We start from the raw sequence: 24,472 nt of genomic DNA, 5'->3' as shown, positions 1-24,472 counted from the left end.
ACCAGGCAGGTCTGGACCCACTTGGGGCCAGTGGCCAGGCCAGAGCTCGGTCCCCGGTGGCTGCTGGGGGACTTCCCGTGTGGCCCCACCACCCAGGGCCCCACGCTGGAAGGGGAGGGGCGCGGAGGCCTCCCGTTCACCTCGGGGTCTTCCTCCCACGAGGGGCCGGACTGAGGAGCCCAGCAGGGAGCTGGGCTGACGGTGGCCTCGCGGGCGGGCAGGGCCTTGGCCTTGGCTGTGGTCACCCTCGGCCCTGGGGCGCCCCAGTGTCCAGCGGCCCCGCAAGCATTCTGACGGCCCGAGAGCCCCGGCTGTGAGGCCAGGGCGCCCACCCGCAGGCGAAGGTCAGTGTGGTCCTGGAGGGCCCCAGCCCAAGGTCACCCCGGCCCAGCCACACCACGGCCCCACCCGGCTACTCTTTCTGCTCCCACTGGCCCCCTGCCCCTGCAGGCTCCCCCACTCGCCACCCCTGACCCCGCCTCCTCACACAGCTGCAGACAGTGAGGGCAGGTAAGGCCACACCCCAAGTTCCTGACTGACTGAGCCTGCAAAGCTCAGGAATGTTCAGGAATAAACAGGATCCCTGCTGGTGAGGCGTGACTGTTCTGAGACAGAAGAGTGTCCTGGGGACCCCAGACACTGCAAGAAAGACTCGGTGGACGGGGTAGAAGCAGGACCATGCTGCAGGGGGGCTGCAGAGACAGCTGCGGGACACCAGCGGCCCAACCACCCCCACGGCCTCGGGCCCAGCAGCTGGCAGGCACACATGCGTGCACGCGCACACACACACACGCATGCACACGCATGCACACGCATGCACACACGCACACACGCACACACGCCCAGACATATGCACACACATGCAAGCACACACACACAAATGCACACACGCGCACACACACACGCACACACCTGCAGTCACACTCACCCATGCTCACACATGCAGGGGCCACGTTGCCTGTTCCTGGACCCGGAGCTTTATTGCGGCCACTTTAGGGTGCAGGGGACAGGGCAGGGTCATGGCCCGCAGTCTGGGGCTTTAGAGGAGGGGACCCTGGTGGCAGGCGGGCAGGCGGGTCACCTCGGCGTGGTGAGCTCACCCCAGGGGCTTCTTGTTGGCGGGGTCCTGCGTCACTGAGAGCGCCACGCAGCCGCGAGCCCTCGTCCAGGAGTACCTGTGGACCAAGAGGGGGTCACGCGGCCGTGCTGGCCCGAAGGGGTGCCCCCAGCCACGGGACTCACGCGGTCCCAGCCGGCACCAGGAGGCTGTCGTCCGCGGCCAGCTCATGGCGCTGTCCCCCCACGATCACCACGGAGGAGCCTTCCTGCGAGGAGCAGAGCCGTGAGGACGCCGTCCCTGCCGCCCCCGCCGCCCCCTCGGCCATGGCCCCCGCCCACCCCCACTTGCCAGCTGCCACAGCCACTCGTCCACGTCCCGTGCGGGGAACTCGCCACTGCCTTGTCCCAGGACCAGCACCTGCGGGGGCAGCCGGTTTGTCCCCAGACACCCGTGGGAGACTATCTGCTGCACACGCATGAGTGATCAGTCTCCCGTATGTGTGAGCACATGCGTGTCTGTGCCTGCACACGCGTGTGGTCACCCGTCCCTTTTCTGTGGCTGCTGGCCAGGCTGCCTCACCTGCGTCTCATAGGTGTCCCCAAACAGGCTGAGGGGTGCGCCCGCCTGCAGCGGCCCGCGGTGCTCGTCCAGCCAGCCCTCCAGGGACATGGGCTTCATGACCGCGCGTGTGCTCAGGGCAAAGGGCGGCTCTGGGCGCAGCTGGGCTGCAGCACACAGTCCGTGTCAGGGCCCCGTGGGGCTGCCCAGTGCCCAGGCCGCTCTGGTCCAGGGGGAGTGGTCAGTACTGGGCAGCCCCTGGAGCAGCCCCCCGGCTCTGGGAAGGGGAAGGGAGGCCTCACCCAAGATGGGCTTCCCTGTGCGGTACTGCTCCGAGTTGAAGAACCTGCAGACAGGCCAGGGCGTCTGAGCACAGAGGCAGGCACGCACACGCAGTGCACACGCGTGCACACATGCAACACACAGCACACATGTACACGACACACGCAACATGCATGCATGCAACACACAACACACATGTACACTGCACACATGCACACGCACACAGAACACAGCACACACATGCACACAACACACTTACACACAACCCCAACCCACATGGATACAACACACATGCACGAGATGCACACACAAAACACCCACAACACATGCACACCACACACACGCACACGCACATGCATTCGCTCTGGGGTCCGAGAGGCAGGATAGCCCAGGCTCCCGGGGGCGGCCGCCTCCCTCCCGGGGGCTCCACAGCGCCAGGGGCCAGGCGGGCTCACTCCTGGATGATGGGCACCAGCTGGGTGCCGAGGTCCTCGCAGTAGAACCACTTCTCAAACAGGACGTCCGTGCTGTCCCCCACATAGTACCTGAGGACAGAGGCACACGGTGAGTCCTCCGGGCTGGCCTGACGCTGGGGGGCTGGCGCCGAGCCCCTCTGCTGCCCGCTGGCTCCTCGTGATTTAGCAGATGTCCTTCGCGCCCCCAAGCTCGGCCCTTCCTGACTGCTGAGTCGGTCTTTCCAGCGCTGCTTGTCTGGGAGAAGCCAGATGCTGCGGACGCGGACACGCCACTTCCCTCAGACGGCTGGGCGTGCCCTGACCCCGAGCAGCTGAGCAGAGGCAGCACTTGACCTCTTGCTGGCAACACCCAGACCACGTTACGCTTCTGCTGGGACCCCCACACGCCCCCCCCCACCTCCCAGCCCCTACCTGCCCCTGGTACCTCCCAGCTCCCCACCTGCTCCTCAGACCACTGAGCTCCCCTCCTGCCCCCTGCACCTCCCAGGCCTGGCCTGAGGGTCCCAGCCAGGCCTTCCTGGCCTCGGTGAGGAGAGGTGGGCTTCCCCGGGGGGTGCCCAGCTGCCAGCCCCACCACCAGTGGCAGCCGGGAGCCAGCGAGGGGAGCGTCTGGGCCGCGTTTGCAGGGGCAGGATGCCGCCGTCCGCACCCGCAAGTCAGAGCAGAAAGAGGGTTGAAAGACCCTCCCACCCCGACGTGGCAAGGCCCCCCCAGGACCCCCCTCCCAGGGCCCGGCCCTTCCCGGGGCCTCCTGGCCCAGGCCTCACCTCAGCCCGTCCAGCTCCGTCTCCAGCCTCCGCCGCTCGACCACGAGCCCCACCGTGTCGGCGAACCGCTGTGGGGAGTGGGGGACCCCCGCGGGCAGCAGGAATATCTGCGGGGACAGGGGACACGGTGCCTCGGACAAGCCTGGCCCCCCCTCCGCCCGGGCTGCTCGGAGACACAGTGGCAAAGTGGCAAGGAGGACGCCAGCCCCGCCCACACCAGCCCTGGCCACGCCCCTACAGGCCACGCCCCCGCCACGCCTGCTATGGCCACGCCCCCGTCACGCCTGCTATGGCCACGCCCCCGCCACGCCCATCCTCCCTGCCGTGCCCTCCTGGCCACGCCCCCTCCTGACCACGCCTGCCCCGCCACGCCCCCGTCACGCCCCCACCCTCCCTGCCATGCCCTCCTGGCCACGCCCCTCCTGGCCACGCCCCTCCTGGCCACGCCCCCGCCACGCCCCACCCGACCTGCCACGCCCCCTCCCGCCACGCCTGCCCTTGCCACGCCCCCCGCCCCCCGCCTGCCCCTGCCACGCCCCCCGCCCCACCCTCTGCGCCCCGGCCGCCCCCACCGACCTCACCTCCCCCTGGCGGATGACCACGTCCCGGTGTCGACCCTGCTCCAGCACCTTGAGGACCATGTCGCCCTGCAGCTGGTAGAACACCTGCAGGACACGGACAGCTGGGCCCGCCGCCCCGCCCTGCCGGGGCCACCCGGGGCCACCAGGGGGGCGCGGAGGGGCCCCGCACGGAGCCCCACCCCGCCCCAGGAGTCCGCGCCAGGGAGGGCGGTGGCGGGGTCTGGGGTCAGGCGGGGCCGCTCGGGGGCCCCCTGCATGTTCCCCTCCTGCTCGCTGAGCCACGGAAGAGCTGGGGACAGCCCGGACCGCGGAAGACGGACACTAACCACGCTGACCCCGGTGACGTCAGGGGACTGGTGTGAGCAGGCCCCGGGGCACCTGCAGGCGTGGACGTAGGCACCTGCGGCCGGGCCCAGTGGCCCCTCCAGGCCACGTCCCTGCCTCTGTCCGGGACAGCATTGCTCTGGGTCGTGTCTGGTTCATAAGTGGGCCCTTGGGTCCAGTGGTCAGCGCCCCGAGGAGGGGCCCGGAGAGTAACAGCAGCAGTAGCAGGAAGACAGACCCTCGGGCCAGTAGGACACTGGGAACAGGCCCTCGGGCCAGTGGGAGCCCAGAGATGGCCCCTCGGGCCAGTGGGAACCTGGGGTTGCCGCTGATCTAGGCAAGGTCGGGAAACTAAGTGGCCACAGGCAACCACGGGAAGCCAGAGCCTCTCTCAGACCACACAGAGGCCACACAGAGGCCAACTGAAGACCCGGGTATCAAACCTGCGTCTGTGAGGTCCGCGGAGAGACACGCGGGCAGCCTCTCAGCTCTTGCCCTCGGAGGCATCTTCAGGAGACAGCCTCATGGGCAAAGTAAGCCACAAGCAAAAATGAACAAGAGAGATTGTTTCGAACCAAAAGGTTCTGCATTGCAAAAGAAATAAATGCTCCACTAGTTGGGAGAAGACACTCACACATCGCACTAATTGGGAGAAGACAGTCAAACATCGCACGTCAAAGGGCACAAAAACACTCATCCAAAAGGACCAAAGACAGAGGGCTGGAGCGATAGCACAGCGGGTGGGAAGTTCGGGTTCGATTCCGCGCATCCCACCCGACCCATATGGTTCCCTGGGCACCGCCAGGGGTAATTCCTGAGTGCATGAGGTAGGAGTAGTGCGTTGTCAGGTGTGACCCAAAAAGCAAACAAAATTAAATAAATAAAAAAGCAAAAGGACCAAACACCCCTCTGTTCACTGCAGCCCAGAGCCGGAGACACCCCAGTGCCCAACACTGATGAGTGGATAAATGTTTGTGGTGTTTCTGTGCTACGGAATACCACTCAGCTATGAGACAAAGATAGAACCTTGCAGCTTGCTGTGACTTGGATGGAACTGGAGGAAGTCACGCCAGGTGAAGCTGGTCACCGTGTTTCACGCAGACATTGAGCGTAAAGAAACAAACCAAGGAATTTGCCAGTCCCCAGTGGAAACACAGAGCTGGTCTGAGGGGCTAGGGAGGCGTGGGGAGGGTCCCGGCACTCTGGCTGACCAGGAATAGGTGATACTATTAGACTATTGAAAAAAAAAAAACACACAATAGAAGTTAATTAGAAGAGATGAGAAATTATGACAGCATGTTTTATTAAACCCAAATTATCTAAAATATTATCATTTGAATAAGCAATAAACAGAAGAAATGCAACTAAGAGAGTTTTGCCTATTTTCTGCACTGGATCTTTCGATTCTAGCTCCTCCCCGCACCCCTGCATTGGTGCTCCCCGAGGCCTGTGCTAATAATCATGGAATGCGGCACTCTATAAAGTATTTGGAGACGGAGGGCTTCCCTCTTTAAAGTGAAGCCCTCTTTGGTCCCAAGTGTTAAATTCTCTTGGAACTCAGACTTTCTTAGACACAATTTGGAAGTGGCCCTTATCAGCAACCACCTAATCCTCAGGTTAGAGTTCAGTGAGGAATCAGCAGAGCCCTGGAAGCCACAAAGAAAGGGTCCGAGCCCATCTGCAGCCACCCTACTGAGTTCAGGGCCAGGAGTCGGGGGTCTGAATGGGAGCTTGGGGGGCTAGGGAGGAGGATGCTGCCCGGGAGCGTGCGACGGCTGAGACCCCGGAAGTTGAATGAGGGGGCTTGGCTGTTCCCACGCTCACCCACACTCACCCCCACTGCCGTCCGTGCAAGGCCATGGGTGGTGCCGGGGGGCCCTCCCTGGCCACGGGGCGGCAGCCGCAGAGCGCACAGGGGCTCAGGTCGCATTGGCTCCATTGCTGAGGTCACAAGCGAGGCAGGAGGGAAGGGGAAGGGGAGCCCCACCAGGCCCTTGGGGCGACTCTGCAACGCTCAACGCCACGCGGGAGGGAGGCCCTATGTGAGGGAGAAGGAAGGGGCTTCTTCCACGTGGGGCCCCATCTCTCAGGCACCAGGGGCACTGGACATGGGCTTGTCCCTGGGCCTCTCTGCCCAGAGGACTTCCTGTGCAGGACAGCTGAGCCACCAACCCAGCCCTGAGCCACAGCCTAACCCCAGCAGACCCCTCTATCAGCTATACAGCCCCGGCGCTCCGGAGGGAGCACGTCAGGGTCGGGCGGCAACAGGCACAGCAGGACCAAGCGGCTTCCAGATGCCCATGACTGCGCTGTGCCCCTCTTACTGACCCCCAGGTCCAGTGTCCCAGACACCAACCCCTGAATATGGCCCTGCCCGGGGGGGGGGGGGGGTGGGCGTGAGGACTCACAGGAGCTGATGCAGGCTGCAGAGGGCAGCCGGGCCCCCGAGGCGGGTGCAGAGACTCAGGGGGCCAAAGCGGAACCTTCTGGGAGGCCGGGGCCAGGCACAAAGTGGTTCTGGGTCCAGGGAGCCTTAATGCTGCTCTGGCTCTGGGCCTCGATGGGTCTCGGAGGAAAGGGGGGTGGGGAGGGGAGGGCAGGAAGGCGTGCAGGGGTGTGGGTGCCTGCCTTTCCCCTTTAATTTTCTTCATGTTCCTTTGCTTTGGGGTAGAGTGGACAGGGGCAGAGTTCAAAGTTTAGGGTTCACGAGGTCACCAGTTGCCCCCCACGAGCGGCTCTCCGGCACGGCCACGACTCCAGAGCGGAGAAACCAATCTCTTAACTATCTAACTTTTAATAGAAATACTTCCAGGGTTAATAAGTAAAACAGCAGAAATCCATCATTTTATTCCTAAACCAAGCTGTAGAAAGCAAATCATTTCACAACGCTGTTTCAGCATATCTGATTGGGGGGGGGGTCGTAAACTCTAAACAATAATTGTGCATCTTCTATCGAAACAATGTATCTAGTCAAAGTCGATAGAGTATTAACTAGAACTCAACTGCCTCACAGGAATTGGGAGGGGTGTGAGGTGGGGTTCTATTGGGGTTCGCGGTTAAAAATAAGTATTGGTAAAGGGAAATGTGTTTGATACTTACATGACTGAGACCTAAACCCGAAAGCTCTGTAACTTTTCCCACAGTGATTCAATAAAGAAATAAATTATTAAAAAAAATAAATAAATAAAATAAAATAGAAAAAAAAAGTTTAGGGTTCAAAGTTCATTCAGGGCACTACCTTCCTCTACCCCCAAACCAGTCAGAAGGCGGCAGCCTCGGCTTGTCTGGACCCTCGGGTGTGGGGCTCCGGAGGGCAGTGCCTGGACTCGCCCCGGCCCCCCTGCCCACAGCTCCCCCCTCCTCCAGGCGCCCGGTGGGTCTCTGCTGGGTCCCCGCACTCACCTCCTCCCCCTCCTCAATGTGGAAATCCTTCCTGGTGTTGGGGCCCCCCACAAACATGACCTTCAGCTGCTCCTGGTGCCTGCGGGGAGACAGACGCTCGGGTCCTGCTGCCCCCAGCAGAGGCCAGGCGGGACGGGGGTGGGGGGCGGCGGTGAGGGACACGGCACGGGTTCCTCGCCTGCCATCCCCAGATCGGGGGACACAGGGGACCCCTTCCTGGGGGGCGGGCAGTGAAAGGTACGGTGGCCTCTGCCCCCAAGCTGCTGGGCTCCAGAGGGCACATGGGGGGGGGGGCGGGAGTGGTTCTGAGGGTGGTGAGCGGCGGTGGACCGGGGCCAGTCTCCCTCAGCCACACTGGACACAATCTAGAGACCCATGGAAGATTCTGGAACAAGTCTGCCAGGCCCCCAGCCTCTCTCCGGGTCGGCCTGCGTTCCCCGGTTCCTATGTGGTGAGCAGAGCCCAGGAGCTGGCACGGGCGGGGCAGCGGGCAGGAGGGTCAGGCTGCCGCCCCCGAGCAGCTGCCCATGTCCCCATCGAAGGGCCAAAGGCCTGCTGCTGGACCAGGGGAATGTCCAGCGTGGCGGGCCCCCTGCAGTGCTGGCCACAGGCCCGTCCCCGATGACTGCGGGGCCTAGTGGGGGCCCAGGGGCAGTGGGGTCACTTCTAAAGCTTGGCCCCGGCCTGGGTAGCTGTGGGGTGCAGGGAGACACAAGCCGGGCCCCAGTGAGGGTCCCCCAGAACTGCAGGAAGGCACAGCCTGGCTGCTGCTGGGGCTGAGGGGGACATGGGAGCCCAGCACGGGGGTCCAGGGGGTCTAGGGGAGCAGCGGCCCAGCACGGGGCAGCAGGGGGCTGCAGCTGGGAGCAGGAGGGCCCCTCTGAGCGTGCCCTTTGCCAGCAGGTTCAGGGCCGAGTTGGGGTGCAGGATCGGGGAGTGCCCTGCCCTGATTCCTCTGAAACTTGGGGGCAGGGAAACCCCTGCCGCAGCCTCCCAGAATCAGGGGTCGAGCTGAGTCTCAGGCTGAGGGGGCCACACCTGCGGTGGCCTCGGCACCCCCACCCACCAGAAGTGACGGTCATGACGGCCTCCAGAAAGAGGAACACAGGCGGGGAGTCCCGGAATGACCACAGCCGCCTGCTGCGGGAGCCCCGGGGATGGGGGGTGCAGGGGTGCAGGGTGCAGGGTGCGGGGTGCGGGGGCGCGGGGGCACGGGGGCACGGGGCTGGGCTCACAGCAGCTTGTTGCAGACGGGAGGCAGGAAGAAGTGGCGGTTCCCATCCACCCAGCTCTTCACCCGCACGGGGTGCTGCATGGCTCTGGTGCCGGTGCCGGGTGCCGGGTGCCGGGTGCCGCGTCCTGGGAGAGCCGCGTCTGCTCGGGCCTGGTTAATCAGCATCCTGGCCGCGGGCGGGGCCGCCCCACACTGGGGGCGGGAGCTGGGGGGACTTTGACCTGGGCTCCCCTGGCCTGTCCTCGGCCCCGCAGCCCCAAGCCCTCGTCCCCCAGGCCCCACACACCCCCTTCAGCTGGCGCCTGCCACAGGGGGCAGGACGAAGACCCTGAAGGTCCCAGTGTGGACACGGGCACCAGCTGGCCAGTGCCACAACGTGGGGGCTGGGGACTGTGGGGACCCGTCCAAAGGGCCTGCGGAGAGCCAGGGGTCCCCGAATTCCACTGGGGCACAGCCAGCCCGTCCTGCCCCACTCGCCACACCTCAGAGCTCAGTGCTGGCCACTTCTTCTAGAATCTTCTGCGGCACCAGAATTCGAGGAACCTCATTTTCTCTCGGTTCCATCTGGGCACTCAGAGGCCCTGGGTGTGGGGGGAGCAAAGGCCCTGTGGTTGGCTACAGCGGGGGGGGGTGGGGCTGGGCCGGCTGCTGGCCTTGGTCACTCCCACCCTGGCCACTCTCTGTCTTCTCTCTGACCTCCTGACTTCAGATGGCTCTGCAGGAACGGCAGAAGAAAGGCCGGGGGAATGGAGGGGCCGAGCCACAGCGGGCGGCTGGTTCGGGAATCTGGGCTCTGGCCTCAGGATCTCTTTCAAGTTTGTGGATTTTTTTCTTTTGAGATTTGGGGCCACACCCAGCAGTGCTCAGGCTACTCCCAACTCAGTGCTCGGGGGTCACACCCGGAGGCCCTCAGGAGCACGTGGGGTGGGGGCAGAGGTCAGGCAGGGCCTGCAGTGCGGCCCCTCCGAGCTCCTCCTGAGCCCCTTCCCCGGGTCCTCGGAGTCTGCTGGAGGCTGCCGGAAGGACCCCCGGCTCCGCCCACAAGTCCTGTGTGCCTGGTACCCGGGGCTGCACTAACGCGACCCCGTGTTTGTTTGGGGTGCACCTGGCAAACAGGCCAGAGGCGGGGGCTGGTGCTTGGGGAGGGGCCGCAGAAGAGCCAAGTAAGGGGACCCCGGCCTGGACAGCCCCAGGGCCCCTCGGAGCTGCTGGAAGGCGGCAGCTGCACCTGAGCGCCCAGAAGAGGCGTCTCCCACGGGACCACGGCGTCCACCCGGCTGCTTTGCTGCGCCCCACCCTTGCTGCTGTCTGTCATTCCCGCTGCCCGGCCCCCCACCCCCGCTGCTGTCCCGCCTGGATGTGCCTTTGGGGCTCACATGCCTGTGGGAGAGCGTGGCCTCTGCCTAGGGGGCTCCCAGCTCTGGCCACGTACTGCCCTGCTGGGCTGGGGCTCCACGTCACCCCCGCCTCTGCTCTCTCTTCTCCTGTTCTGGCTCTTCTGCCCCAGGCCCAGGGGCATTGGGTTCCCCCGAGGGCGCCGTCCCCACGCCCTCCCGTCAGCCTGGTCAGGCACAGGTCACGGAGGTGCCAGGATGTCCCTGTCGCAACCTCTGCTGGGCTATGGCCCTGTCCCCCCATCCCCGTACCTCGCTCCAGGCCTGTCGGGTCTCGGTTCCAGCGTCCTGGTGCTGGTGGGGCCACGCTCTGCTTGTCACGTGGGTGACTGGATTTGGGGCTCACGTTTGAGAAGCCCCAGACTGTTTCCTCCGTGACCTTCCCAAACACTGCCAGCAGCCAAGAGGTCCAGCATCTGTGTTCATCGCTCTGCCTGGCTCTGGCTCTTCACGCTGAGGCAGCCGGTGTCACCTCCAGACTCTCCCGGGGTCCCTGTGGAGGGGGGGCGAGGGGGAGCACTGTGCCCCCAGTGGTGGCAGAGGAGATGCATGTCCACCCGGCACCAGGGCACTCGCCCCAACACGGTCTCACCAACACACCTCCCAGGGCCGGATGGCCGGCAAAGGGCCCAGACACCTCACTGCAGGGGGCAGAGCCAGGACAGGGTGGGCGCTGGCTTCAGTTCGATCCCCGACACCACGGAGGGTCCCCCAGGCCCACAGGGTCAGGAGTGAGCCCTGAGCACTGCCAGGGGGCCCAGAGCAAACCAAAAGCCCAAGAACACCGAAGAGGAAGAGGGCGTGTGTGGGAACAGAAAGTGCTGCGGGCAGCCGGACCTGCCCCGCCGGCCCCACCCTCTCCCCCAGTCCGCGTCCACGCGGAAACGGGACCGCAGCGCAGCGGGGGGCTTCTCTCGGTCACTGGGGACGACAGGCGCCCCGATGGGGTGTCCGGCACCATGCTGACGCTGACGTCCTCGGCCCACGTCCCTCGGCCAAAAGTGGGCTCACGTCCACGCTCGTGCACGCGCCAGGGAATTCCCTAATTCAAAGCTGTTTCCAGCATTTTCTCTGAAAAATGCCCGAGTGTCTTCGCTGTGCAAAAGCGGGCAGAAGCGCTACCGTGAAGGAGTCAGCACAGGGCAGCGCTGCCCTGGCCCGGGAGCGCGGGCGGCGCCCGGAGCCACGGGGAGACCCGGCAGCAGCCTGCGCCCAGCGCGCCTCTGCGGACCAGGGCCAGTAGGAGTGGGCGGAGCGTCGAGGCGGGGCCTGTGTGAGTGGGCGGGCGTCGGGGCGGGGCCTGTGGGAGTGGGCGGGGCGTCGGGGCGGGGCCTGTGGGAGTGGGCGGGGCGTCGGGGCGGGGCCTGTGGGAGTGGGCGGGGCGTCGGGGCGGGGCCTGTGGGAGAGGGTGGGGTGTCGGGGCGGGGCCTGTGGGAGAGGGTGGGGTGTCGGGGCGGGGCCTTGGGACTGGGTGGGGGCGTCGGGGCGGGGCCTGCGGGAGTGGGTGGGGCGTCGAGGTGGGGCCTGTGTGAGTGGGTGGGGCGTCGGGGCGGGGCCTGTGGGAGAGGGTGGGATGACGGGGCGGGGCCTGTGGGAGAGGGTGGAGTGTAGGGGCGGGGCCTGTGGGAGAGGGTGGGATGTCGGGGCGGGGCCTGTGGGAGTGGGTGGGGCGTCGGGGCGGGGCCTGTGGGAGTGGGCGCGCGTCTGGGCGGGGCCTGTGGGAGAGGGTGGGTGACGGGGCGGGGCCTTGGGACTGGGTGGGGCGTCGGGGCGGGGCCTGTGTGAGTGGGTGGGGCGTCTGGGCGGGGCCTGTGTGAGTGGGCGGGCGTCTGGGCGGGGCCTGTGGGAGTGGGCGGGCGTCTGGGCGGGGCCTGTGGGAGAGGGTGGAGTGTCGGGGCGGGGCCTTGGGACTGGGTGGGGCGTCGGGGCGGGGCCTGTGTGAGTGGGTGGGGCGTCTGGGCGGGGCCTGTGTGAGTGGGCGGGCGTCGGGGCGGGGCCTGTGTGAGTGGGTGGGGCGTCTGGGCAGGGCCTGTGGGAGTGGGCGCGCGTCTGGGCGGGGCCTGCGGGAGAGGGTGGAGTGTCGGGGCGGGGCCTTGGCACTGGGTGGGGCGTCGGGGCGGGGCCTGTGTGAGTGGGTGGGGCGTCTGGGCGGGGCCTGTGGGAGAGGGTGGAGTGTCGGGGAGGGGCCTTGGGACTGGGTGGGGCGTCGGGGCGGGGCCTGTGTGAGTGGGTGGGGCGTCTGGGCGGGGCCTGTGGGAGTGGGCGGGCGTCTGGGCGGGGCCTGTGGGAGAGGGTGGGTGTCGGGGCGGGGGCCTGTGTAAGTGGGCGGGGCGGAGAGTCGGAGGCGGGGCCTGTGAGAGTGGGAGAGAAGGGTGGGGGCGGGATCTGGGTAAATGAAGGGGCGGAGCCTGTTGAGAGTGCGGGGCGGGGTAGGGGGCGGGGCCTGCGAAAGTGGGAGGGGAGGAGAGTCGGGGCGGGGGGGTTTCTGTGCGGGTGGGCGGGGCGGAGGGTTGGGCGGAGCTTGCATACATAGAGGGGCGGAGCCTGTTGAGTGCGGGGCGGGGTGGGGGGGCCCTGAGTAAGTGGGCGGGGCGGAGAGACTGGCGGGGCCTGCGGAGAGGGGTGGCGAGCTGGGGGCGGGGGCTTGTGTCAGTGAGCGGGGCGGGGAGCCGGGGCGGGGCCTGTTGAGTGTGTGGGCGGAAAGTAGGAGGCGGGGCCTGGCGCCAGCGGGCGGGGCGGAGAGCCGGGGCGGGGCTGGCGTCAGTGGGCGGGGCCCGGCGTCAGCGGACGAGGCGGAGAGCCGGGGCGGGGCCGGGGCGTCCCGGGCGCACGCGCGCTGACACAGGCTCCGGCCCGTGCCCCTGGGGCGCTGCACGCGCGTCCTCGGACTGAGGCTCGGGCTGTGGTTCCGGCAGCGCTGCCCAAGAGCCGCGCCGCTCTTCCTCAGGTCCCCGACCCACCCCTGGCCCGGCACTCCCCTCGCGCAGCCCTTCCGAACCCCCCGAACCGCGCCTCCCGCCCGTCCGCCACGCCCGCCTCTGCGCATGCTCCCCCGCCGGCCCCAGTGCGCATGCGCCCCCGCCGAGTGCGGCGCGCATGCGTCTCGGCGGGCCCGGCCCCACCGCGTGAGCCTGATAGAGCCTCGCGAGAGCGGCTGAGCGGAGCTCCAGTGGCGCAATCGGTTAGCGCGCGGTACTTATACGGCAGTACGTGCAGAGCAATGCCGAGGTTGTGAGTTCGAGCCTCACCTGGAGCACGACCTTTTGGGCGCCCGCGCCTCTTTTGTGTCTGCCCGCAGCGGCCGCGCAGCCTATTTAGCCCGCGACGCGCCTGCGCCCCGCGGCCCCCCGACGGCTCCCGCCCCGGCCCGCGCGCGCCCGGCGCCTCGTTTTGGGGGTCGGCCCGCGCGCCCACCCGCCGCAGCCGGCCACGTGCTCAGGGGGGCCCGGCAGAGCCCCAGCGCGCGCCAGAGCCCCTCGGGGACGCCGGGCCTCGCGGTCTCGGGGCCTCCCTGCGCGCCGGCCCGCGCACGCCTGCCCGGACTCCCCCCTCAGTGCTCCGGGCTCCCCGGCAGCCGCGCCCCCTCGCCCCTCTCTGCCCCTCCCTTTCTCGCCCCCTCTCTCCGGGCCCCCCCAGGCCCTGCAGCCGGGCGCCCGGTGGAAGGTTCTGGGTGGAGAGCGCCCCAGGGCGTCCTTCTCTGGACGGCGGGGCGGGCCTGGGGGAGGGAGCCCGGCCCCTGCCGACTGCCGCCACCCGCACGGGGCAGGCCTGGCCGCGGCCTGGTGGCCACTCGGAGTGGACGTGCGGACGGCTGGGGCAGCGCGTGGGCCTGGGAGCGCGTGTGCGAGCGCGTGTGCCCGTGTGGAACGTGTGCATGCACGTGCGCGTGTGGCGCCTCCTGGACCTGTGTGCAGGCGTGTCCTCGCCTCGGCGGTGCCACTGGCCGCGTTGACGCCTGTGCCAATTCCCGGGGGCCGCGGCTCAGCCGGGCCTGGGGCGGGGTTTGCCTGCAATTTAGCAGCTGGCCTCCAGGTGGCAGTGGCGCCCCGCGCGCGCTCGGCTGGGTGGGGGCTGACCCGTCCAGGAGCGCGCGACCGCTGACCGCCGCAACCTGGGATCTGAGCTGGGGGTTGTGTGAGGTTCGGGTTGGGGTGGCCCAGCGTCGGGGGTGGGGGGTGGGGTCGGGAGGTCGCTGGCGTCCGAGTGTGCAACGGCGTGAAACGTGCTACTGGGCTTTCATCCCAGTCGTGGTGGACGCGAGGTGGACGCGAGGTGGACGCGAGGCGGAGGCGGCCCTGCTGTGGGCTGCAGCCTTGTGACTGAGATGAACTCCCGTGGACTGGCCGAAAACTCCCGCTGCCCACGGCCGGCTCCCACGAGTGGCGGGACAGCGCCAGGCCAGGTGGCCCGGAGGGGCGGGAGTCCCCGTGGTCCCCTGCCAAGTCCTGCCTGTCCCCATCTGGGCGCTTGTCTGGAAGCCTCGTCTCAGCCCTGGACGCTGAGTCCCCGAGGTCGGGAGGCCCAGCTGCAGTGGGAGCAGGGAGTGGTGCGCTCCCTGGGGGCCAGCCCTGGCCTTGCTGGGGGTCCTGGGCTGCATCCCGCCACCCTCAGACCCCCAGGCAGGAGACGCAGATGGGAGAGGGCCCCTGTGGTGCAGAGAGGACTGCTGCGGGGAGGACGCACTGGCCACTGCAGGGAGGAGGCGTGGGGAGACTGAGGGTGTGCGGCCAGGCGGGAACCTCCTACCTGCCGGCTCTAGGCTCCACTGCATGGCCCAGGACACAGGCTGGGCTTGGTGGGGGCGGGGGCGGGGGAAGTTGTCCGCTCCAGGCCACAGGACACTTGAGAGAAACCTGCGCCCTGCTCCTGAGGGAGTGCTCCCCGTCCCTGCCTGCGACCCCAGACCCGGCATCGTCTCTGCCTCCTGGGGGCTCAGGCCTGCCTGTCCCTGCCAAGGGGGCCCAGTTCGGCCCGGATTGCAGGGTGTGGGACCCGCAGGCTGCTCACACTGGCCGGGGCGACTGGCCCAGGCCTGCGGCCACGGAGCCGGACAGGACCACTGACTGCTGGACAGCGCCCGGGCCATAGGCAGATGTTCTCTCACTTACTTTGTGTTGCTTGTGATAAGCAGCATGAGATGTTGTGCGGCCGCTTCGTGAACTCCTGGAGTTCTAGAATTTTCAACAGTCGGGGTCTGGAGACGTCCCTGCAGCAAGCCACTCGGCCCTGGGGTTCTTTTGTGAGTCTGGATCAAGGCCTTTGACGTGCTCAAACAGCACCTGGGTGGGACAGCTGGGACGTGGGGGTGGGGAGGTCGGAAGGAGCAGCTGCCCCGTCCCTCTGGGCCGGGCTTGCTGTCACTGGTCCCCGCACCTGGGCTTTTCATTGGGGTCTGGAGGTCTGTGCCGTGGGTGGTCCTCGGGGGCAGGTGGAGGTGGCAAAAAGCCATTCAGGGAGTCAGTGAGACTCAATGACAGGAGGTCCCAAGAGCCGGGCGGCTCCATCAGCCCAAGTCGCCCGGCCGGAGTGATGCCACTTCAGAGATCAAGCGCAGTCAGGGTCTGTCCGCGCCTTGCCACCTTCCGAGAAGCCAGACAGGACCGAGGCGCCTGCCACTCGGCGGGGACAGCCAGAGCCCTGGGAGGTGTTGCCACGTGTGGGGGAGGCTGTTGGACCCCAGGTGCTGCCCCTTCTTGGCAGGACCCCCACGCCGATCCCACGGCAAGTCCCAGAAGACTCTTTACAGGGTCCTGGGAAGAGTGAACGAGGGCTGGGGAGCGGGGGAGACACGTCACTGGCTCTGGACATCAGGGGCGAGGGGACGGGGAGGCCGCCCACCTAGGGGGTGCTTGGCGGTGGGGGAGCCGGACGAGTGCCCTGAGAAGAAAACCTGCCGGCAGGAGCAGGCGGCCTAAGGCCCTGACCACAGCCCCGGCCCCACGTGCCACGACGTCCGGGGTCTCTCCTGAGGCGCAGCCACGTGTGTGAGCACCTCCCGGGTCAGGGCACCCAGCGACGTCCGGGGTCTCTCCTGAGGCGCAGCCACGTGTGTGAGCACCTCCCGGGTCAGGGCACCCAGCGGGCGCCACAGCTGAGTGCCGGTCGCAACTACGGAGGTAATGGGACCTGCCACAGCCCCCTGCTCTGTGGGCCAGTGGGCACACTGTGATCACCCTGCGAGTACCCTGTGAGCACCCTGCGGGCACCCCGTGGGCACCCTGTGTGCAGGTGGGGAACAACCTGCCCGGGTGGACCCTGCCGCCCTCTGCCCTCACTGGGCTGTTCAGCGTGGGCTGCTGCCTGAGTGATGGGCCCGCTGGAGTCCCCGCCAAGAGGCCCCTCGGCCTGGCGCCCTCGCGGGACACAGAGCCGCGGTGAGCCTCCCCCGGGCGGGAAGAGGAGCGTTCCTCTGTCCTGTGGGCCTGAGCCTGGCAGGGCCCCTGCAGCTCCTCCAGGCCCTGGGTCTGATCATCTCGGTGTGCCTGTGTGCCTATATGGCACGTGTGCCTGTGTCTCTGCGTGTGCCTGTGTGCATGTCCGCATGTATGTGCCTCCCTGCATGTGTACGCCTGTGCACACGTGTGTGTGCACATGTGCCGTTGCAAAGTTGTGTGCCCATCTGCACATGTGTGCATGCCTGTGTATGTGCATGTCTCTGCACGTCTGCACTGTGTGCACGCCTGTGTATATGCATGTCTTCATGGTGTGCCTCCATGTGCTGCCATGTGTGCGTATATCTGCACACGTATGTGTCAGGATGCTGTGCATGTCAGCACATGTATGCCTGTGTATATGCATGTCTGCCCGTGTGTGCTCCAGAATAGCAGGTTTGGGGGCTGGAGCGATAGCACAGCGGGGAGGGCGTTTGCCTTGCCGACCAGGGTTCGATTCTCAGCATCCCATAGGGTCCCCTGAGCACCGCCAGGAGTGATTCCTGAGTGCAGAGCCAGGAGTAAGCCCTGTGCATCGCCAGGTGTGACCCAAAAAAAAAGAAACCGGAATAGCAGGTTCTTTGTCTTTTTGAGTTGAAGCCGCAGACAGCAGCCGTATGTGCTGGACTTGTCAGTGTCCGCCTGACCCTCGTGTGTGAGGAGGGAGGAGCAGCCCCAGCACACAGGAGCTCGCCCAGGAGAAACACCGGCTTTGTGCTTTGGCGTGTGCCAGGGAGTCTGGGAACAGGCCCCAAGTCCAGGGCCTGGCCCACGGCCTCTCCTGGAGACCAGCTGCTCTATGGGGCGAAGGCGGGTCAAAGAGGGGGAAGGGAGAGGAGGGGGGTGGGGGAGGAGGGGGAGGGGAGGAGGAGCCACTGGTGTGGCCCGTGGGGCAGTGAGGACTAGGCCCAGGTCGGGCAGCTGCTGACTACGTGACCCTCCAGGCTCTGGGCAGTGGAGCCCCCTCGTGTGGCCACTGTGTGGACCGCCAGCTCCAGGGACTAGTGGGTCCCAGAACAGCGGGCCGGAGCCCGGAGCCTCCCCGGGGAGGGGTGCTGGGAGCCCAGTCCTCACTGCCGGAGCTGCACAGCAGGCCCTGCCCCCCTGGACAGCCCCCTGGCAAGACCCCCGACCTGCTGGTCTGTGGGGTCCTCGGCAGAGTCTGGCGAGGGGCCAAGGGGTGGGTGCTGTCCCGGCGCGTGCTCCCCACCCCCGGTCTGCCGTCCTGGGGGGCCCTGGCTGTCAGTGGGCACTGCACCCCAGGAGATGGCCCCCCTCCCCAGGAGGCACTTGGCCATCACCAGCTCCCCAGAGCGCCCGGGGCAGCAGGGGGCAGCTAGACCCTGAACCCAAGCTCAGATGCAGACCGGGCCCGGCCGGCCCAGCCACACATGGACCCCAAGAACTGCCCCAAAGGAAAGGAGCTACTCAGTGGCGCCACCTGGTGCCAGCACCCCCCAACAGCAGGTGCCAGGGGCCAGAGAGGCAGTGGGCCTGGGCCCGTGGTCACACACCCAGGGGCCTGGACCACCATCTTGGTCTTGTCACCCCCAGGGGCCCCAGCCACTCATCTCTGAAATGTGGGCGGAGAGAAAGTGCAGGAGGCTGAGGGACTGGACTTCACTTGGCCGCCTGGCTCCATCCCCAGGACCACATATGGTCCCCCTAGTACCTCCAAGAGTCAGCCCTGAGCACGAAGCCAGGAGTCAGCCCTGAGCACAGAGCTGGGAGTGAGCCCTGAGCACAGGGCCAGGAGTCAGCTCTGAGCACAGAGCCAGGAGTGAGCCCTGAGCACAGAGCCGGGAGTGAGCCCTGAGCACAGAACTGGGAGTGATCCCCAAGCACAGAACTGGGAGTCAGCCCTGAGCACAGAGCCGGGAGTGAGCCCTGAGCACAGAGCCGGGAGTCAGCCCTGAGCACAGAGCCGGGAGTGAGCCCCGAACACAGAGCCAGGAGTCAGCCCTGAGCACAGAGCCGGGAGTGAGCCCCGAGCACAGAGCCGGGAGTGAGCCCTGAGCACAGAACCAGGAGCCAGGCCTGAGCACAGAGATGGGAGTGAGCCCTGAGCACAGAACCGGGAGTGATCCCCAAGCACAGAACTGGGAGTCAGCCCTGAGCACAGAGCTGGGAGTGAGCCCTGAGCACAGAGCCAGGAGTCAGCCCTGAGCACAGAGCCGGGAGTGAGTCCTGAGCACAGAGCCAGGAGTCAGCCCTGAGCACAGAGCCGGGAGTGAGCCCCGAGCACAGAGCTGGGAGTGATCCCTGAGCACAGAGCCAGGAGTCAGCCCTGAGCACAGAGCCGGGAGTGAGCCCCGAGCACAGAGCCGGGAGTGAGCCCTGAGCACAGAGCCGGGAGTCAGCCCTGAGCACCGCCGGGTGTGGCCTTCCCCGGCCCCGCTGTGGCTGGTCCAGGCCCGGACCCTAAGTCTGTCTTGTGCTGAAGCAGCGTCCAGATCCCGAGGGCTCAGCCCCCAAAGCTGGGCAGCCCTAGGGTGTCGGCAGAGTCTTCTAGAACGCCATGGGGCCACATCTGGGAGTCTGGGCTGGGCCGCTTCCACCCTGCCTCCGGCCTTATGGCCCTGAACCGCCCTCGGCTCCCAGCAGGCCCGTTGTCTCGACCACCAGGGCGCCTCCTCACCTGGGGGAGGGGGAGGGGTACAGCTGCCACCACCGCCAGGAAGGCCCCCGAGATCACAGACCCCTCGCACGCTGGCCTTCAGGCCTCCAAGGCCCTGATCTGGGCCAAGGGCAGTGACCGCAGGTGGGGGTCGGGACCGCTCCCGCGTCCTCTGCCCGGTCTGGCCCCTGGTCCCCGGGAAGGGATTCGGTTTAGCTTTGGATGCAGGTCAGCGCCCACGGCCCCTCGGCAGTGAGGCTTCTCGGACAGTGACGTTTCTGGAAGGAAGGCCTATGGCTGACCCACCTGCAGGCACAGAGAGCAGGACCCGTGAGACCTTCCGCAGCCTGAGGAGGCTGGAGCCCCCCCTTAATCCCATTAACCTTGGCCGAAGAAGATGCCAGACCATTCCAGACCAAGACCACCTGGGAAGATAGACAGCCAAGAGCCCAGGAGGCCACTCAGGGAGAAGCCCGTGTTCTCTCTTGAGCGTGTTATTTTCTCTCTCTCTCTCTCTCTCTCTCTCTCTCTCTCTCTGTCTCTGTCTGTCTGTCTGTCTATCTGTCTGTCTGTCTCTCTCCGCCCCCCTACCTTCAAAAACCTCCAAATAAAATCTCCTTTACTTCACGGCCCGTCTGCTCCTGAAATTCTTTTCTGTGAGCCAGACAAGAGCCCGGTCACCCTGGGGAAGGCCTGGGCCTGACTCTCCGTTCCTGAAAGAGCAAATCCTCGTCCCAGCCTGTGTCTGTGGCTCCCTGGGAAGTCAGGTGGCGGGGACCAACTCCCGTGCCTGAAGACCAAGGGGACGGCGGGTGGAGCTGGCCCGTGCGTCGGGGGCTCACGGCAGACCTCGCCCGTCCTGGGCTTCCCAGCTGGGTCTCGGGGAGGCGGAGGTGGATCAGGAGGAAGTGACCATCTCTTCTCCCCCGCCTTACATGAGCCACCCGTGGGGGCCACCGACATCACCTCCACGGGCGCGAGTGTGGGGGTTGTGAGTGTGTGTGAGCGTGTGCATGAGAGAATGTGTGTGACTGTGTGTGTGTGAGTGAATGTGTGTGTGCGAGTGTGCGTGTGAGGCTGGGTATGAGAGCGTGTGAGTGAATGGGTGTGTGTGTGTGTGTGTGTGTGAATCTGAGTGTTCTGAATGAGTGTGTGAGAGTGTGACTCTGAGTGATAAGTGTGAGACTGTTGAGTATGTGTGATTGTGCGTGTGAGTCTGTGAGTGTGAGCACTGTGGGCCGAGTGTCTGCATGGGCCAGAGGCAGCCGTGTGTCCAGGCGCCCCTGTGGTGTCAGTCCGCTTTGCCCTCCGCTGACTCGCCCCGACCCTCATTTCCAGCCTGTCCTGCCCCGTCCCTGTCCCGGGCCGAGCCCCCGCCCCCCACGTCTCTGCCCCCGGGTCCAGACCCCCAGCGGGCCCCAGGTCCGAGTCTCTTCCCTGGGTCTGAACATGCCCAGGAAGGGCGCAGGGGTGAGGGGTCCCGGGGGCTGTCTGGCCGGGGCCTGCGGGTTCCCAGGGGCCCAGCGGAGGGGCCGTTACAGGCCGTTGCCTGGCGCTTATCTGGGCTCCCGGCTCTTACACCACGTCCCCAACCGTCGGGAGCCGGGGGCCTGCCCTGCCCCCCACAGACCGTTGGGGCTTCCGCCCCCGACCGCCCAGGGGAAGCCCGGCTGGCCCCCGTAGCACATGCATGTGTGTGAGCGTGACTGCTCCCACATGTGTGTGAGCGTGTGCCTGCATCCCCTCCCCCCCATCCTTGGGACTCAGCACAAACCTGGGGCAAAGGTCAGAGGCCACCGTCCTGCCCTGGACAGCCATGGTCTCTGGCAGGCCTGGGAGCTGCCGGCCTCGGCTTCCTCTGAGGGACCCGGGGTCCACACAAGCAGTTGCACGTGTTTGTATGTGCCCGTGCACATGTGCCCACATAAGCGCCCACTGTCTGGCTCACGGAACGGGAGGTGGCGGGAGGTCCCCCAAGATGGGCAATGGGCAGTGGCCCCTCGGAGGCTGACTGCCCCCGGCCGACCGGGCGGCTCCAGGGCGGGAAGGGAGGGTCAGGCCTGTCTGGCACACATCAGTTACGTGGCCCGTTCACGTGTGGACCTTGACATGTGAGTCGTGAGACTGGGAATGGAGCCGAGCCCTGTGGGGTGCAGCCGGGCCCCCCAGACCCTCCGGCCCGTGGCCCGGCTCGGGCTGCAGCTGCATCTCGGGGGCAGTGACTGGCCTGGCCCCGACAGGGCTTGGCTCGGCTCCAGCCTTGCTGCCCGGGGGTCCTCCTGTCCTGCCCTCGGAATGCGGAGCAAGTCTGGGAGCTTACGGGCATTCCAGCTGGGGGCTCTGTCCAGCCCCACTGTGACCGGAAGCGGGGTGGTCCTGAAGCTGAAGCCTGGGGCAGCTGGACGGGACCACCACACAGACACACTGCCCCCGGCCCTCAGGATAGGTCTTCAGGAATGTTCCAGTACTGGCTGCAGCCCTCATTCCCTGCAGCCATGTCCTGGGCTGCCCAGACCCCCAGCCCACTTCGGTCTAACACTGGACAGTCCTGCCTTGGGCCTCATCCAGGGCCGGGCATGGCCAGCAGGGGCCAGGCAGGGGCCATGGGGTCTGGGCCGGCACCCTGACCTGGGAAGGCCTGCTCTGCCCTGGCACGAGTGCAGCCCGTGCGGCCCAGAACCCAGGCCTGGGGCAAGTGGCCAGCGGTGGGGCCGGCTAGGACCCAGCTGTGCGTCACCCGCTGGCATGGAAGGTGGGTTGGGGTGTCCCAGGCTGCACTGCCCAGGCCTGTCTGGGGCCGTCATGAGGGCAGGGCCCGAGCCAGGACCCGTGGGCCGAGAGAGCCCTGGGACCAATCTGGCTAAATCTGAGCACTGAAGGGCTGAGCCCAGGGAAGCCGGAGGCACAGAGTGTGTGTTTAGGTGGAGATGTGGATGCACAGACATGTTCATATGTGAGTCACGTGTGCGAGTTCATGTGTGAGCATGCCTGAGTGTGCGCCTGCAGACAGTCAAGCGTTCCTGGGCGTCGGAGTCTGTGGGAGTCTGTGGGAGTCTGGGAGTCGTGTACTTGTGAGCTGGGCATGTGCATACGTGTGTGCTCTGGGCATGTGCACACGCATGTATGCTCATGTGTGTGGATGAGTGGATGTGCATGCGATATTGCACGAGTGTGCACCTGCAAATGGGCACATGTATACACACATGTGTCCGTGTACAGCGAGTAGGTGTGTGCATGCATGCACGTGTTCAAATGGGCACGTGTGTGCACTGTGTGCGTGCATGTCTGCGCTGCAAAGGTATATCTACATGGACATACGTGTTGCATAGGCACATATATGCATGTTACATGTGTGTGGCATGTGTGTGGTGGAGGGCCCAGAGAGACGGTAGAGCAGGTGGGTGTTTGCCTTGATCCGGGCATCCCAGATGATCTCCGAGCACTTCTAGGAGTGACTCCTGAGAGCACAGCCAGGAGTGACCCTGAGCACAGCCAGTGAGGCCCAACACAACAAGCTGACAGACAAAAGCCCTAACACTGGACCCCACGTGTGTGCTGGCCCGGGTGCTGGGCACGGGACACGTCCACCAGGCAGGCCCTGGGGCGCCAGCAGCCGGGCCCCTCGGCACTGTCTGGGGGCGAGGACTTGGCCGGACCAAGTCCACCCCTCCCTAGGCCCCCTGGAGATTGGAGGGACCCTGAGCCTCTGGGTCCTTGGGGACGCTTGGGCCAGGCTAGGTGGGCAGGGGCCTGGGGCCACCGGACAGTGAGAACACCAAGGGGAGTCCGTGCCCCGGGGCCCCGCCTGGACCCTGGCTCTGGGGTCAGGGCAGCAGAGGCCTCGCAAACAGCTGCAGGTCTCGGATCCGCTGGGAGGAACGTCCGGCGTGTGAGTCCTCTGGGTCCAGCTGGGGGATGTGAGCCGGGCGGGGGCACTGCTGTGCAGAGACCAGACACCAGAGGGCAGCCCTGTGCCAGCAGCGCCTTCCAGGCCCGGACTGGAGCCAGAGGGGACAGTGGGGTTGAGGCAGGGCGAGGCGAGGAGTCTGGGGCAGACCCTGGGCTGGGCAGAGGGGGAGACTGAGTCAGCCTGCTGGGGGGGGGCCAGTCGGAGAGGCTGCGTCCCCTCCCCCAGCCAGGACTCATTGCGGAGCGGAGGCCCTGACTGGGGGCCACTCTGGGTGACCAGCCCAGTGCTGCTCTCTCAGGCCCGGACTCGGAACCACCCACAGCAAATGCATCTGGCAGCACAAGGTCTGGGCCCCGTTGCCTGGCCCCACACCCAGTCGGGGGCCACTTTCTGGTGGGGGGGGCTGCCCCGCATGGGCTAAACTGGGGGTCCTGAGACACTGGCTGGAGGGCCGGAACTGCACCACCGTCATATCCTTGAGCGGACGTGTTAGGGTTCCGGGGCCAAGGCCTGGTCCGGCCCCTGGTGGGGGAGGGGGCACACACCAACTCCTTCTAGAACGTTTTTCAGCTCCTGTGCACTCGTGAGCTGGGTTCTGACTCAGGCCCCCCTGGGCAGCTGCGAGGCAGCCTTGCACGGGCCTGGGTGTGCGAGCGCATCAGCACCATGACCTGGACGAGGGGGAAAGGGCCCTGCCCAGGGGCCTCCCTCCCCCACCCCTGCTCCCGGCCCCAGTCCTCCCCGACCCACAGGGCGCAGAGGGGCCTGCCCCCTGAGCGCTGACGTGGGCTGAAGCGGCTCCCACAGAGCCTGTGGGTGCATCTGCTAAGGTCTCGCCACACGAGCAGCCCTGGCCTTCTTGGGGCCTCGTCCCTGTCTCCCAGGGCCAGCCGGGCTGGGTGAGGTGTGGTGGCCGCCGGGCCTTTGCAGCGGGGAACAGGAGCGCCCCCTCCTGCCCGTGGCCAGGATGCCGGCAGGATTTCCCTCCAGGTGAAGTGAGGCTCCTTCCAGGACCTCCACCACCCGCAGCGCGATGGTCTGAAAAGTGAGCCTCAAAGAAAACGGGATCAGTGGGACAGGGGGCAGGCGCTTATCTGCACACGGCTGACCCGGGACGATCCCCGGCACCCACGACGGTCCCCCAAGCCCCCAGGAGTGGGCCTGAGTGTGGAGCCAGGAGGAACCCCTGAGCACTGCAGGGCGTGGCCCACACACACACACACACACACACACACACACACACACACGCCAGGACGGCTCCTGGGCCCCAGCCTGGGCTCCATGGTGGAGGGCCGGGCGCACGGGTCAGCGCTGCCCACAAAGGCCCGCAGAGGTGGCCCCACCCCTGCGCCTGCCCGGGTGGGAGGGGCCGCCCGCCGCCTCCCCCCTGCTGAGCAGCCATCCCTTCTCCCTCTCCCAGGCCCAGCACTGCCGGG

General features: G+C 66.6%; 1 protein-coding gene and 1 non-coding gene across 2 annotated transcripts; one reads left to right on the top strand and one right to left on the bottom strand.

The window, feature by feature from the left end:
* Positions 1-964: 964 nt before the first annotated feature.
* On the bottom strand, positions 965-8,844 carry HAAO (3-hydroxyanthranilate 3,4-dioxygenase). The gene is made up of 10 exons (XM_056130532.1): positions 8,686-8,844; positions 7,451-7,529; positions 3,725-3,808; positions 3,144-3,250; positions 2,356-2,445; positions 1,921-1,964; positions 1,640-1,785; positions 1,405-1,477; positions 1,243-1,321; positions 965-1,175 (listed from the first exon to the last, which is right to left on the bottom strand). Exons 1-10 carry the CDS (start codon positions 8,763-8,765, stop codon positions 1,097-1,099), a joined length of 861 nt encoding a protein of 286 aa, XP_055986507.1. The 5' UTR covers positions 8,766-8,844; the 3' UTR covers positions 965-1,096.
* Positions 8,845-13,241: 4,397 nt separating this feature from the next.
* TRNAI-UAU (transfer RNA isoleucine (anticodon UAU)) lies at positions 13,242-13,334 on the top strand. The gene is given in 2 exon segments: positions 13,242-13,279; positions 13,299-13,334. It is a non-coding gene; the product is annotated as a tRNA-Ile (tRNA).
* The last annotated feature ends 11,138 nt before the right edge of the window (positions 13,335-24,472 follow it).

This window comes from Sorex fumeus, unplaced genomic scaffold, assembly GCF_029834395.1.
Source record: "Sorex fumeus unplaced genomic scaffold, SorFum_2.1 ptg000079l, whole genome shotgun sequence".
NCBI classification, from domain to species: Eukaryota; Metazoa; Chordata; class Mammalia; order Eulipotyphla; family Soricidae; genus Sorex; species Sorex fumeus.
The sequence above is the reverse complement of the archived record's forward strand: the minus strand, read 5'-3'. Positions and strand labels throughout refer to the sequence as shown.

Excerpts from the sequence above, each read along its gene's own strand:
- HAAO (XM_056130532.1), bottom strand. The coding sequence starts at position 8,765 with ATGCAGCACCCCGTGCGGGTGAAGAGCTGGGTGGATGGGAACCGCCAC. Across the intron at positions 7,530-8,685 it reads CCCGTCTGCAACAAGCTGCT|GCACCAGGAGCAGCTGAAGG; the intron begins GTGAGCCCAGCC and ends GTCTCCCCGCAG. Across the intron at positions 2,446-3,143 it reads ACGGAGCTGGACGGGCTGAG|GTACTATGTGGGGGACAGCA; the intron begins GTGAGGCCTGGG and ends CTCTGTCCTCAG.